Source organism: Corythoichthys intestinalis, chromosome 14 (genome assembly GCF_030265065.1).
Source record: "Corythoichthys intestinalis isolate RoL2023-P3 chromosome 14, ASM3026506v1, whole genome shotgun sequence".
Taxonomy (NCBI): domain Eukaryota; kingdom Metazoa; phylum Chordata; class Actinopteri; order Syngnathiformes; family Syngnathidae; genus Corythoichthys; species Corythoichthys intestinalis.
This window is the reverse complement of record NC_080408.1, coordinates 6,428,872-6,444,854: the sequence shown is the minus strand read 5'-3', so window position 1 is coordinate 6,444,854 and position 15,983 is coordinate 6,428,872. Positions and strand designations below refer to the sequence as shown.

The following is a 15,983-nucleotide window of genomic DNA, read 5'->3' as shown; positions in this document are numbered from 1 at the left end:
TTTACAGTACCGCAAAAGTGAGAACTGTAACCTGATTAAAGTATGCATTTCGGATTTTTAATTGAATTTTTCTAAATTTTGGTAGTCAGAGAGGTCCACTACTAATATTCACCAACTTTGGCCAGAACTTATTCATAATGGTGGATTTACAGTACCACAAAAATGAGTACAGTAACCTGTAATCAGATCAAAGTCAACATCTAGTACTTTTAATTCAAATTTGCTATATATTGGTACAGTAAAAATGCATAGTTTTGTGTATGGGCGTAGTCAGAGAAGAAATGTAGATTTACAGTACCACAAAAATGAGAACTGTAACCTGATTAAAGTATGCATTTCGGATTTTTAATTGAAATGTTCTAAATTTTGGTACAGTAAAAGTGCATAGTTTTGAGTCTGTGAGTAGTCAGAGAGGTCCACTACTAATATTCACCAACTTTGGCCAGAAGGTACTCATTATTGTGGATTTACAGTACCACAGAAATGAGAACTGTAACCTGCAATCAGATCAAAATCGACATGTAGGACTTTTAATTTGAATTTACTATATATTGTTACAGTAAAAATTTATAGTTTTGAGTATGGGAGTAGTCAGAGATTAATTGTGGGTTTACAGTACCACAAAAATGAGAACTGTAGCCTGATCAAAGTGTGCATGTTGGATTTTTAATTTAAATGTTCTAAATTTTGGGACAGTAAAAGTGCATAGTTTTGAGTAGGTGAGTAGTCGGAGAGGTCCATTACTAATATTCACCAACCTTAGCCAGTACTTATTCAGATTTGTGCATTTACAGTGCCACAAAAATGAGAACTGTAACCTACCGTCTACTAAAACGACCTGTTACTCAGGGGAATCGCATAATATTGTATAGACGTGACAGCGCACATGCAGATGGAGTGGTTTTAAGATCAGGCCACTTTATTTCATGTTTAAATGATGACAATGGTAGAGTTATATGTTTTAGAGTGTTTTTAAAAGTTGGGAACAATGCGAATACACAGAAGTCAACTGCCTTGCTGCCCACTGCATTTACCGTAATGCTTCGATCACGCAGGTGCGCTCATTTTAGGGTCTGCTCATTTGCCCACGAGCCCACCGGGGAAATCCTCAGTATCACCGTATGCCAGTCCGCCATTGATTGGATGTTTCTCACCATCAATGACAACCATTTCAGTCATCAGAAAAACCAAGGTTCCACTTTACAGTATACGGAATAATTTAAGATTAGACAGCCTTATTTGGTAAAGGAAAAATTTGCATTCGTATTATTCCATGTGAAATCTGGAGCTGTTTAGTTGAACGCAAAAGCCATCAAATCTCTGATCGTACATTGGTGAGTGGGAATTACTGGTTAAAATTAATCAGGTGCTGCGTGTTGTTAGAAAACCAGACAGTGCTGCATTCTCGTTCCTCATTCCTGGACCGCGTGACTTCAAATGACCTCTGCACCACGCGTGGTACTAGACGCAAAGCTTTTGCTTTTGGCAAAACAACGCTTGTCCCTCTAAATATTCTGCTGGGTTCAACCAGCTCGAGTGTGGGTTGTTTATTTTTCTTCACAGTGTAGAATTTGCTAGTGAGCTTTGAATTATGATACAGTCATGTGTGGTGGTAGGGCAATTCTCGAGTTTGATGTTTGATAGTCTCTCAGGTGCGGTTAGGTAATTTGTTGTGACATGTTGACATCACAAAAAACGGAAGTTGTTGTAACTTATGAATGTCTCAAGTTGTGAAAAAGTTATGTGGGTGATGTGCTCTCAAGGTGCTGGACATCGGTGACAGCCTCGCCATCCCTGACGAGTTCACCGAAGAAGAGAAGAGCTCTGGCGGCTGGTGGAAGCAACTGGTCGCGGGAGCCGTGGCGGGCTCAGTCTCTCGCACGGGAACGGCCCCTCTGGATAGATTGAAAGTTTTCATGCAGGTAAATCTGCTCAAAAGGAGCTCTCTGCTTGGTTTCCAATATTTGGAACAGTTAATGCAGAAGAGATGGAAGCGTAGCCTTGGATGAAGTGTATTTTGTAGGGCTGTCAAACGATTAAAATTTTTAATCGATTTAATCACAGCTTAAAAATTAATTCATCGTAATTAATCGCAATTCAAACAATCTCTAAAATATGCCATATTTTTCTGTAAATTATTGTTGGAATGGAAAGATAAGACACAAGATGGACATAAACATTCAACATACGGTACATAAGTGCAGTATTTGTTTATTATAACAATAAATCCACAAGATGGCATTAACATTATTAACATTCTTTCTGTTAAAGGGATCCACGGCTAGAAAGACTTGTAGTTCTTAAAAGATCAAATTGAGTACAAGTTATAGTAATTTTATATTAAAACCCGTCTTAATGTTTTCGTTTGAATAAAATTTGTCAAATTTTCAATTAGAAATAAACTAATCGCTTGCCATTGTTGACGTCGCCGAACGGGACGTCACATGGGCTCCCTGCCTTTTTCCACTGTTTAACTACGTAAGGTAGTGATTGAAATACACCACAAGGTGTCAATGGCGAGTTGTAAATTAATTAGACATCTAGCCTTGGCAAATTCTGAGTAAGTTTTATGTGTATTTTGCATAGCTATTTTGATTGGGAAGGCATTATTTTTGTTGTGCTTTCACAAAATGATACTGTAGCGACTTAACTGTTCCGCCCTAATGCATGATGGGAAGTTGGGCAATCATGACTGTCAGTGGTGGCTGCAAATGGTATACATTATGTTCTGAGTTCAATTAAGTGTGTTATGAAAAAGATCGTCTCCTGTCGTTCTTTCCCACGTCGTTCGCCACAATATTTATATTTGTTGTGAAAGAGTTGCCAAAGCTTAAGCCAATAAAAGGCGCGGTCCAATGAACGCCTGTGTCCACTCACAGTTCTCTGCCTTTTCGCTCTCAATGTGCTAAAACAGCGTCATTGTAAAGAGTTTGAGGCAACACATGAACGGGTCATTCTGTGCATGCTTTAATTGCGGCAAATATTTTAACGTGATTAATTAAAAAAATTAATTACTTACCGCCCGTTAACGCGACAGATTTGACAGCACTAGTATTTTGATTTGATTGCAATCGCGTTTGGAAGTTAAATCCTCCTGCAGACGCTAAAATTTGAGATGTGATGTCACACTGTGCACAATTTTAAATTCAAGATATTCTAAAAAAACAACTATTAAACAGAAAAACAAGCTATTTTCATCCTTTTGCTGTGGATTGGAATGAGTTTATCACGAGTAGATGTCCAATCTGTTTTAAGTGGGGGGGAAGGCAGCGAATGAACAAAGGTTTATTCACTGCCACTCTCCCTGTTCAAACGGAGTATGCCAAATTAAACATTTTTGCACAGGAGCTAAAATGGCTTAGAAAATAACATTCTCGGCCCTTACAATACAAATTGTCATGCCAACCTACTAAAATGGCACCCAATGGTATGAAAAATAATGTAAAAAAAAAATTAATGTCAAATGCACTTCTAAACAAAAGTGTCATCAATTTGCATTTGAATGATTTGTATTTTTTTTAATATTACAGGTTCACTCCAGTAAAACCAACAAAATAAGCTTGGCAAAGGGTTTCAAGCAAATGATCGTAGAAGGAGGCATAACGTCACTGTGGAGAGGCAACGGCATCAATGTTCTAAAGATCGCACCTGAGACGGCCATTAAATTCATGGCATATGAGCAGGTAGCTATCTTTTCAAATGACATTTTTCAAAATGCATTACAGGTAGTTCCCAGGTTTTTTTAGTTGCATAAACAATATCTTGTTGTACCTCAGAGTAGCTTATTTTTTACTTTATTTTATTAATATGAAGTGTTCTGTCCTCAATAAATGTGAAGTTGTTCAGCTTCGAAGCAAACGAAGCAATTGTGTTTTTTAAAGCATTTTGCTTCCTTCACTTTTGACAATTTGTAAAGCTGTAACAGTTATGTTCAAAACGAGTGGCATTTTAACAACTAGAAACTGCAATTTATGGAGAAATTACTCTGGGTCTTTGCTGTGTGGAGATACAGATCTTAGCCCCGCCCAGGTTGGTTCGGGGACAATAACAGGTCACTTCCTGTTGATATGGGGACATTTGGGGGACACCTCCTGGTCATAACAGGTCACTTCCTGTTGATTTGGGGACATGTCCAGTCGGGTTGTTCTGATCATGTTTTTTTGCTCCCGATCCGATCCTGATTGTTTTAGTTTGACTATCTGCCGATCCCGATATTTCCCGATCAGATTGCTTTTTTTTGCTCCTGATTCAATTCCAATCATTCCCGATAATTTTTCCCGATCATATACATTTTGGCAATGCATTAAGAAAAAAATGAATAAAACTCGGACGAATATATACATTCAACATACAGTACATAAGTACTGTATTTGTTTATTATGACAATAAATCCTCAAGATGGCATTTACATTATTAACATTGTTTCTGTGAGAGGGATCCACGGATAGAAAGACTTGTAATTCTTAAAGGTAGTGCTACCAATTGATATATCTTCTCGGCGTTGGGAAATAACATAGGGTGTTAAGAAAAAGATCAATTACTACCTTGCTTCCCCACATTGCTTCCCACGATATTTCTAATCATAGGGAGAGGGATGGTAAGGCTTTAGCCAATTAAAAAAAGGCTCCAAAGGCTTCTAAAATTCACTCTACTCATTTTACGCTGCCTTTTAGCTCTCTATATAGGTAAAACGGCACAATTACAGATTGAGCGCGACAATGGGTCGTGCAGTGCATGCATTAATTGCGTTAAATATTTTAACGTGATACATTTTTAAAACAATTAATTACCACCATTATCGGGATAAATTTGATAACCCTACCTTAAGCCTAAACTAAAGACTCTGGATGAGTGTAACATATTATGTCTGTAACGTTAAATACTATTAGAAAACGATTTAATTAAAAAATTTATATTAAAAAAAGGCATGTCCGATGTTTTTTTGCCGATTCCGATACTTTGAAAATGACATGATCGGACCCGATCAATCGGGATGCCGATCGATCGGGACATCTCTAATGTCCAGGTCATATCAGATCATTTGGGGACATTTGGGGGCGCGTCCTGGTCATATCAGGTCATATTGATATCTGGTCATTTCCTGTTATTTGAGGACATTTGTTTTTTTTTTTTTGCCTTTGAAAATGAATGGGAACTTTGGACGTACATGGCCGTCAATGGCATCGACGTACATTTGCGTCACTGGAATCCAAGTACATTGGCATCAATAGAATCAACAAACATGGCAGTCAATGGCAATAAACAAAGTAAATGTTATTGAAAATGAATGGGAAATTTGGACGTCCATGGCTGTCAATGGCATCGACTCATATAGGCGCCATTAAAAATGAATGGGAAAGTTTTTGGCAAATTTCCGGGGAACCGTAATTTTTTTTCTGTATACAAATTTTCCGCCCCTCACTGTCCCGGAATTTTTTATGTCCAAATTATGTGATTTGTTCAAAAATTGTAGGACTAGATACATTTTGAAAATTGAAAAATCGGCATTTACAGAAAATTTTTCGGGGTTGTTCGAAAAATTCCCTGGGTCGCGGGAAAATTCTGGTCGTGTTTAGAGAAAATTTTTCGGGGTCGTTCGAAAAATTCCCTGCGTCGCGGGAAAATTCCGGTCGTTTCGATATTCAAACTGTGCCGATCGGCCTAACGGTTCGGGCTGAGCGGCGCGCCGAAGAAATCCATTTAAAAAAAAAAAAAAAACTGAATAAGACTATCCGGGTCTTTTTGCAAAGATAATAAAACACTTGACACAAAACAACTGGTGTTCCAAAGTGTAATCTAATCTGATCAATATTTACATCGGTGGTTTAATCAGTCCGATTTGCCTAACAAAAGTCAGCTAGCTTAAATGCTACGAGTTCTAACATATTTACAATTCTCACAGCAAATCACTCACACATAACATCACAAAATGTAGCTCTAAACTTAATTACAAATGCATACACAAATATATATTAGCTGAAACAACTTACAACCTTATTTGGAGCAAACCAAAGCGCACCTATCGTTTATCCATGTCAGACATCTGAGTCTGCTTCTCTCATACAAGGCGATAGTCCAGCCACACCCAACGTTGCCACCAGAGGGCAGTGTATCCACTATCCACATCACTAAACAAAATACAGGCATAACGATTTCGACTGTACGACGCCGGAGTCTCGTCACCATTTTGTCTCCAGTTGTGTTTTTTAGTCGCATAAAAAGTACCTTATTGTACCACAGAGTATCTTATTTTTTACTTTACTTAGTATCTTATTTTTTACTTTACTTTATCAATATGACATGTTCTGTCCTTACTAAAGGTGAAGTTCAGCTTTACAGACAGCAAACAAAGCAATTGTGCTTTTTGGGGCTTTTTGCTTCCTTCCCCTTTAACAATTTGTAAAGCTATGACACGCATATGCACACTTATGTTCAAAACCACTGGTATTTTAACAATAAAACACTTGACACAAAACAATTAATGTTCAAACGTCCATCTCATCTGATCAATATGTAAATTTAGTAGAGGTGGGAATCTTTGGGCACCTAACAATTCGATTATGATTACGATTCAGAAGCGCCGATTCGATTATAAATCGATTATTGAGGCAACACAATCCCCCACCCCCGCTTTTAATGTTTTGTACACTAGTTCCAAAATTGTTCAAAAATCCTCTCAGGCTAAACAAACTATTATTTCGGTATCAAGTTAACCGTTAAAAACAGTAAATAAAATACTCAAATCCCCATTCTGTATCGGCAGCTTTAAAATACATTAAATTGATTTAATGTTGTGAATCAACCGTTAAAGTTGTTAAAATTGCTCCCGTTAGTCCATAATTTCCCTTCTATCTACTTTCGACGTGAAAGTTTTAAAACTGTTTCATTATTTAAAGATAGATTCAAGTCAAGATTTTGCCGATTTGGGTTTTGTTTTTTGTGTTTTTTTAGATAAAAAGTAATTAGGTTCGCTACAACAGAGGCCTTCTAGAGAAGTCTACTGCTTTAAGATGGCGCCTGTTTACTAGCGCGTGTGTCATTACACATCTAGTTCTTGGTATATCATCTTACACGGCCGTTGTCTGTCATTTCACTACTAGTTCTAGATATATGTGATATCTACCATAGCCATATGTTGCCGTATGTTTGTAGCAACTAGCAACTGGGCGCTGTTTGTAGCGGCTGACGGCCGCAGTCAGGTGTTATTGTTTTTGTTTTTTTTTTATCTAGCAGCATGAGTTGAACATATTTACTCTCGGTCCGTTCCTCATTGCGTCCTGAAGACCGCGCTGACTGTGTTTTATTTCCGCTTTACCTGGTATAATTCAATAATCGGAATTTGGATGTTTGTGAATCGTTGTCGAATCTTCTACGGCTGAATTGTGGATAATCTAAGAATCGGAAATTCCGCACGCCTCTAAAATTTTGTAGATTAAATCAGCCTAAATTGCTCAACAAAAGTCTGCTATCTTAAATGCTATAAATGCTAAGGTATTTGCAATTCTCATAGCAAATCGCTTACAAATAACTCCATAAACTGTAGCTGTAAACTTAATTACAAATGCATACACAAACATATTAGCTGAAACAACTTACAGCCTTGTGTGGAGCAGACCAGAGCGCAGCTGTCCTTTAGTTCTATCAGACTAGTGTGCTTCTCAGTTAATACAAGGCGAGAGTCCAGCCAGTCCCAATGTTGCCACCAGAGGGCACTGTATCCACCATCAGTAAACATAATACAATACTATTGGACTTTTTGGATAGTTATTTTGAATTTTTAAAGGGTTAATTCCAACTAGCACGAAAATTCGGGTTGCGTCGCCAACGCAGGAACGGAACTTGTTCGTAACTCGGGGACTACCTGTATTATGGAGATAGGTACAGTAATAGGACAACATTTCTTTTGTTGCAGTTTAAGAAGTTGTTATCATCAGAAGGCGAAAAGATTGAGACGCACAAAAGGTTTCTGTCTGGCTCTCTGGCTGGCGCGACTGCACAGACTGCCATCTACCCTATGGAGGTATTATTTAAAATGTTGATGAACTCATCAGTCGCTGTCAGAAAAGGTGTGACAATATATCGAAACTGTGATATAGACCCTACTCACCAACGTCACAGAATGACGTGCCGCTGTATCCGGCCGCCATATTGTCCGTCATTGTTTATCCGTATTCTCAATGGTTTCAATTTGTCGTGCAATTTATAGTGCAATTCATGGAAGCCCCGGTGCTTTCAGACGCTGTAAACTCATTGGATGCGTTGCATAAAAGGCGTTATGTAGAAAAGCTTCAGTCTATCCATTCGCCAGATCCATAATTGATGCCTAAACCGATATTTTTCGACCTGCTGTCTTCGCCCTCTCTGCCTGACATCTGCTACCCTGATATCTACAACTATCTTGTCCACACAAAATCAGCCTATTCTCACAAAAGTTTGAAAAACTTTAAGAGCAGCACTCTAAGCAACATTACCCCCGTGTGACCCTTGACTTCCAATTTTCTAAAATTGTGACAGTCAATTAAAAAAAAAAAGTTGACTGCGATGGCCGACGCTTCAAGGATAGGTGGATATTGGACTATTTCTTCAATAAAACACGCAACAACTGTGTCTGCCTCATTTGCAAAGAGACAGTCGCTGTTTTCAAAGAGTTCGATGTGACGCGATAATGATATTACCGAACAAGACACGCTGACATGCACGACAACATTACAGGGAAGATACGCAGCGAAAAATTATAGCAACTTGCAGCTAGTTTAATTTCACAGCAGCAGTATTTCGCAAGAGCCCGAGTGTCGAAAGAGAACGCCACAAAGACGAGACTGTTGAAATTATGAATTTAAAAAAATAATAAAGCAAATGTGCAAACAGAAGGGCTTGCTAAAATTTGTTTAAACATATTGTTCTATGAAAATCAGCCAAGGTAGACCCCCGCATTTTTACCACACCAAATCTGGCCCCCTTTGCAAAAGGTTTGGACACACCTGTTTAACTGATGATCCGCAGACGAGGCCAGGTTCTTTCACTTGGTACCAGCTAAATACAATTCAAAATGTAATGATGGTGGAAGAAATAAGAATTCTTGAATTTGAAACGGTATGTTGTCGGCGATTAGCCTCGCAATCATCTTAATTGTGGTTGTCAGCCCAAAACCCTCTAAATATATATTAAATGCATCTTACCAGATATAAAATGACTACTACATAATCCGTGGTAATCGTTTGGAGCCCAGTTTTCTCGTCGAATTGCAGCAGTCCATCTCGCTCTCCTCTCCGGGTCTCTCGGAATACAATAGAACTTCAAGTCTCTCCGTCTATCTTCTCTGTTATTGCAACCGACCGCCACACACGCCTTCACCATTTTGATTATTAATGTTAACGAGCAGAAAAACACGCCATAATAGGAGGAATTTACGTAGCGGTAATGCGTCAACACGACGAGTTGACGGACAACTCGGCGCGGAGGCGTGGTTGTGACGTCATGTGAGTAGGGTCTATACTGTATTGTGATACTTTGTATCCGAAACTGTATGCTGCATAAGTGTAGCATTGGAAGAGAATGTTGTGGTAGCTCGTGCAGCAGTATACTGTATGTGCAGTTTTTCATGTTTGCTTTGCATCCTATTCCCCAAGGTACTAAAGACGAGACTAACACTGAGAAAAACTGGCCAATATTCCGGAATGTTTGACTGCGCCAAGACCATCCTGAAAAAAGAGGGTGTCAAGGCCTTTTACAAGGGCTACATTCCAAACTTACTTGGTATTATTCCATACGCTGGGATTGACCTCGCAGTGTATGAGGTATGTAGACTGGACCACATTATGTTTCTGAACAATTTCCTCCGGTGATCCTTTCATGCATTTTTTTGCAGAGTCTCAAGAACACGTGGCTGTCGTACCACACCAAAGATTCGGCTAATCCGGGAGTTCTCGTGTTGCTGGGATGCGGGACCATATCTAGTACCTGCGGAATGCTGGCCAGCTATCCACTTGCACTCGTTCGCACGCGCATGCAAGCAAGAGGTGAACTAAACTGGTGCAATGTATTCTAGGGGTGTGACTATAGACCCTACCCACCGACGTCACAAAATCACGTGCTCGCTGTATGGTTCCGCCCCCTTGTCCGTCATTTTGTGTCTGTATTATCAATGGTCTCAATTGATCGAGCAATTTATAATGCATTTCATGGAAGACTCGGTGCTTTCGGATGCCGTAAACTCACTTGATGCGTTGCATAAAAGGCGTTATGTGGAAAAGCTTCAATTTATCCATTCGCCAGATCCATATTTGATGCCTAAATCGATGTTTTTCGACCCGCTGTCTCCGCCGTATTTGCCTGACATCTGCTAGCAACCCTGATATGTACAACTATCTTGTCCACACAAAATCAGCCTATTCTCACGAAAGTTTGAAAAACTTTAAGAGCTTGGAGGCTTATAAATACTTCGTTGCTGGTTGGGTGAAACAGGTCCTCGTCCACGGAAATTCGGCAGGAATCTGTCATGTGCTTGGAAAGGTGAGTTACGAAATTTTCAATTCAAAATCTTTTGTTATTGCTAACATCCACTGTCAAGTCTAATGTATTTCATGTCGTTTGTCAATGGAGTTAGGGCTTTTAATGTTTATATGGTTTAGCGATAGCACTCTCACTACATACATACGTGTATGTTGTCGGCGATTAGCCTAGCAATGATCTCAATTGTGGTTGTCAGCCCAAAACCCTCTAAATATATATTAAATGCATCTTACCAGATATAAAATGACTACTACATAATCTGTGGTAATCGTTTGGAGCCCAGTTTTCTCGTCGAATTGCAGCAGCCCATCTCGCGCTCTTCTCTCCGGGTCTCTCGGAATCCGGTAGAACTTCAAGTCTCTCCGTCTTCTCCGTCTATCTTCTCTGTTATTGCAACCGACCGCCACACACGCCTTCACCATTTTGATTATTAATGTTAACGAGCAGAAAAACACGTCGTAAATAGGAGGAATGTACGTAGCCGTAACAGGTAAACATGATGTGTTGACGGACAAGTGGGCGGCACCAGTCAGGAGGAAGGAGTTGTGACGTCACGTGGGTAGGGTCTATACAGTTATCCTTCGTTTTTTCGCGGTTAATTGGGACCAGAACCTGCCGCGATAAGTGAAAAACCCCGAAGGAGCGCACCCCCCCAACCCAATTTTTTCGTATTTATTTATTTATTTTTATGGAGGTGTTAATGTATTTTCAGTGGTATAAAAAAGTATATGAACCTTTTGGAATTTCTCACATTTCTGCATAAAATCACCATCAAATGTGATCTGATCTTTGTCAAAATCACACAAATGTAAAAACATTGTCTGCTAACTAAAACCACCCAAAACATTTATAGGTTATCATATTTTATATGCAAACAATGACAGAAGGGGGAAAGAATAAGTAAGTGAACCCTCTGCTTAAGGAGACTTTGTGTGCCCAATCACTGACAAGTGGTTTAAAGCTGCCCTGCCCACTGTAAAACACACACCTGGTAAGAACTGTTTTGATGAGAGAGAGAGCGAGAGACAGGGAGAGAGATTGTCTGATGTGCATCATGGCTCGGTCAAAAGAGCTGTCTGAAGACCTGCAAAAAAAGGTTGTTGATTTGTATAAAGCTGGAAACGGCTACAAAATCATCTCTAAAAGTCTGGATGTTCATCACTCGACAGTCAGAGAAGTTGTCTAGACATGGAGAAACTTTGGAACTGTTGCTTCTTTCCCAAGGAGTGGCCGTCCACCAAAGATGACGCCAAAGGTTCAGCGCAGAATACTCAGAGAGGTAAAAAAAGAACCCTAGGGTGTCTGCTAAAGACTTACAGAAATCACTGGCACAGTTCAATATCTCGGTGCACACATCAACTATATGTAAAACTATGACCGAGAATGGTGTTCATGGGAGGGCTCTACGGAGCAATCACTGCTGTCTAAAAAAAGACACTGTTGTTCGTTTAATGTTCACAAAAAGGGACTTGGACACTCCACAGACGTTTTGGCAAAATATTTTGTGGCCTGATGAAACCACAGTTGAATTGTTTGGGAGTAACACACAACGTCATGTGTGGAGGAAAAATGGAACAGCTCACCAACATCAACACCTCATCCCCACCGTGAAGCATGGTGGAATGAGCATCAATGATTTGGGGCTGTTTTGCTACCTCAGGGCCTGGACAACTTGCAATCATTAATGGAAGAATTAATTCAAAGGTTTATCAGGATGTTTTGCAGGAAAACCTAAGGCCGTCTTTCAGATATTTGAAGCTAAAAATAGGAGGGATGCTGCAACAAGACCATGATCCAAAACACAGAAGTAAATCATCTTCAGAAAGGTTTCATAAGAACAAAATACACGTTATGGAGTGGCCAAGTCCAGACTTGAATCCCACTGAGATGCTGACCTAAAGTCAGCGATTCATGCCAGAAATCCCAGGAATCTGACTGCACTACAGCAGTTTTGTCTTGAAGAATGGGACAAAATTAGTCCTGGTTGATCTGCAAAAATGATCTGCAGCTACAAGAAGCGTCTGGTTTAAGTTATTGCTGCCAAAGGGTGGGCCACAAAATATTAAATGTGACGGTTCACTTACTTATTTTTTTCCCCTTCTGTCATTGTTTGCATACTATCCTCATCAAATACGAAAACCTATGTTTTTGGTTGGTTTTAGTTAAAGCACACACTGTTTTTTCATCTGTGTGATTTTGACAAAGATCAGATCACATTTGATGATATTATGCAGAAATGTAAGAAATTCCAAAAGGTTCATGATACTTTTTCATACCACTGTAAAATCCACTCTAACCTTTCCAGATAACATTAATTTGACCTCACTTTGAACTCGTTAGCTGCCATTGACGGCTACAGTTGTCCAATCAATTTAATGTGATTGCAGTTGAATACAAATACATTTACAGGAATGGCTTAAAGTCACATTTTCATACAACTATCTGAATGAATCACTGTATTTCTCTTCAGCGTCCCAGAATGCCTCAGACCAACCTACCATGAGTTCCCTACTAAAGAATATCGCAGCCAAAGATGGCTTTTTCGGACTCTACCGAGGAATCCTACCCAACTTTATGAAAGTCATTCCGGCCGTCAGCATCAGCTACGTCGTTTACGAGTACATGAAGATCGGTTTGGGAATGAGCAAATGACACTGCAAGCGAAGCATGTGGACAATGTATCAAAATGGACGTCCTGAGATGACTGGCATAGCGTGGCATGACTTCCACCAGCTTACACTGGTCCCCTGCGGTCAGACAGATGTGCTGTTTTGCACTAAGGATGGTCTGTTATTAACGCAATTATTTATACTTCAAGCATGCTTCTTTGTCTTCCTGCTGCTGAGAAAGACACTCCAATGTACACGATGTGCATACAATACTTGACTCCAGAAACTGAACTGTCCGTGAATGCAAATATAAAACTGTGAAATAAAAAAACAAACAGGTTGTCTTCATTTGCCATCTTGGAAGAAATCCTCACATGAACATCAATGGTCATTTGAATGGATTAATTGCAGTTAATCACAATCTGTATGGTCATAACTTCATAAGTATTTAGCATACTTTTTATTGTACTGCCATTTCAATTAAATAATAATAATCTTAAATCATTGACGGCGATGGACGTCCATTTAAAGTTGGACGGACTAGTGACTAGGGTTAAAAGCATCGAAAAGTATCGATACTAGAGTTGTCCAACAATGACTTTGTAACCGATATCACGGTATTGCCCAACTCCAAAAATCCAATACCGATATCAAAATGATACCGATATATGCAGAGGTGGGTGGAGTAGCCAAACATTTTACTCAAGTAAGAGTAGCGTTACTTCGAAATAATACTGCAAAGGTAAAAATAAATGCAAATAAATAAATTATGTCGAGTCAAGTCTCGGTTTAATGTTGAGTCGAGGTGAGTCACAAGGTTGTAAAGACGAGTCATGTCATGTACAGTGTTGTTAATAACGGCGTTACAATATAACGGCGTTACTAACGGCGTTATTTTTTTCAGTAATGAGTAATCTAATTAATTACTTTTTTCATCTTGGCAACGCCGTTACCGTTACTGAGGCGGGAAAGGCGTGCGTTACTATGCGTTACTAAGTTGGTTGAATAAAAAAAAGTCTGAGAGAAATGGACTCACGGGGACGAGAGCAGGGCAGGAGTGGGGAAGACGCCGCTGCAACCGCGATGCTAGGTGGCTCCAATAATACCTGACTGCAGCCATAGCCGACAAACTACGCCCACATGACACGGTAGATATCATATTATTGAACTAGATGCAAATGACAGACACTGCTGCACTGCCAACATGTTTTAAGGACTACATGCGTTTGTAAACAGCCGCCATCTTAAAGCAGTAGACCTCTCAGGAAGGCCCTGATGTAGAGATCCTTCCTAGCGAACCTAAGTAATTTTTAAAAATCTAAAATGCTCCTAAATCGGCAAAATCTTAACTTAAATCTATCTTTAAATGATGAAACAGTTTTAAAACTTACACATGTTTAAAGTAGACAGAAGGGAACTAATGCAATAACGGGAGAAATTTTAACAACTTTAACGATTGATTCACAACTTGAAATGACTTCCACACATAGCAAAGGTTACTAGCTAGTTATCGCAATACCCTTGTGTCTAGTTAAGTGGAGGGTAAAGAATTGGGCTAGGGCCAATTGTCCCCCAAACACTTTAAGCTTCACATTGTGTGACCTGTGTGTGTGTGTTTTTTTTTTTTTTTTTTTTTTTGAGAAAAAAAAAAAAAAATCACTAGTTACTTTGCCAAGTAACTAATTACTCTTACATTCAGGTAACTGAGTTGCTAACGCAATTACTTTTTGGGAGAAGTAATTTGTAACTGTAATTAATTACTTTTTTAAAGTAAAATTAACAACACTGCATGGCACTAAATGCGTTAGTAGACAGCCGCCATCTTAAAGCAGTAGACTTTTTAGGACGGCTCTGTTGTAGAGAGCCTTCCTAGCGAATCTAAGTAACTTTTTATCTAAAATACTTCTAAATCGACAAAATCTTGACTTGAATCTATCTTTAAATGATGAAACAGTTTTAAAACTTTCATATGTCAAAAGTAGAGAGAAGGGAACAAATGCAATAATGGGAGCAATTTTAACAACTTTTTACAGTTGATTCAGGGTAAAGGGTAAATTAGGATAAAGAATTGGGCTCGGGCCAATTGTACCAAAAACCTTCACAAAAAACTTCACATAGTGTGGCCAATGTTTTTTTTTTTGTTTGTTTGTTTGTTTTTTTGAGGGAAAAAAAAAAAAAGTAATTATCACCAATTACTTTGCCAAGTAACTAATTACTCTTACATTCAGGTAATTGAGTTACTAACGCAATTACTTTTTGGGAGAAGTAATTTGTAACTATAATTAATTACTTTTTTTCAGTAAGATTAACAACACTGGTCATGTATGATCCGAGTCACAAGTAGGTTGGCCAGTCTTGCCTGTGCTGGGCAAGTTTAGTCGAGTCATAAGATTATGTCGAGTTGAGTCGAGTCTCAAGGTCATGTCGAGTCACAAAGTTGCAAAGACGAGTAGGGCTGCAGCTATCGAATGTTTTAGTCGTCAATTAATCGATGGACTAGTCAGTTCGAACAGTCGAGTAATCGGATAAGGAACATGAAAAATTTAAATACCTGAGCTGAGTCTCAAACGGTATAATTGTTTTTCTAAAAATAAGGATCTATGTACAACAAAAGAACAATAGGCTATCTTAGACAGAAAAAATCCGCTAGCTTAAATGCTATAAAATGCTAAAGTTTTTTTACAATGCTCTTAACAAATGGTTCGGACACATATTCCCACAAAAAAACGGCTAAATATACGGATAAACTAAATTATGAATAACATTAGTTCGAACAAAAACTTAAGTTAGTCTTAACAGGGAGCAGTTGGATTCAGCCATGTGAAAAAAAGGCAGACCAGAGGGCAGTGTATCAACCCTAAT

At 39.0% G+C, this 15,983-nt stretch overlaps 1 protein-coding gene across 2 annotated transcripts in view; it reads left to right on the top strand.

Annotated features, from left to right (window-relative positions):
• LOC130929743 (mitochondrial adenyl nucleotide antiporter SLC25A24-like) overlaps positions 1-13,470 on the top strand; it is a 54,638-nt gene extending 41,168 nt beyond the window's left edge. Inside the window, exons 5-10 of one of the 2 annotated variants that reach the window (XM_057857183.1) lie at positions 1,764-1,922; positions 3,531-3,683; positions 7,913-8,020; positions 9,630-9,797; positions 9,869-10,019; positions 12,983-13,470. In XM_057857183.1, the coding sequence (XP_057713166.1) occupies positions 1,764-1,922; positions 3,531-3,683; positions 7,913-8,020; positions 9,630-9,797; positions 9,869-10,019; positions 12,983-13,164 (921 nt within the window). In that variant the 3' untranslated portion in view covers positions 13,165-13,470. The remainder of the gene's footprint in view (positions 1-1,763; positions 1,923-3,530; positions 3,684-7,912; positions 8,021-9,629; positions 9,798-9,868; positions 10,020-12,982) is intronic. The other variant, XM_057857182.1, reaches the window with a different exon arrangement.
• Positions 13,471-15,983: the final 2,513 nt, after the last annotated feature.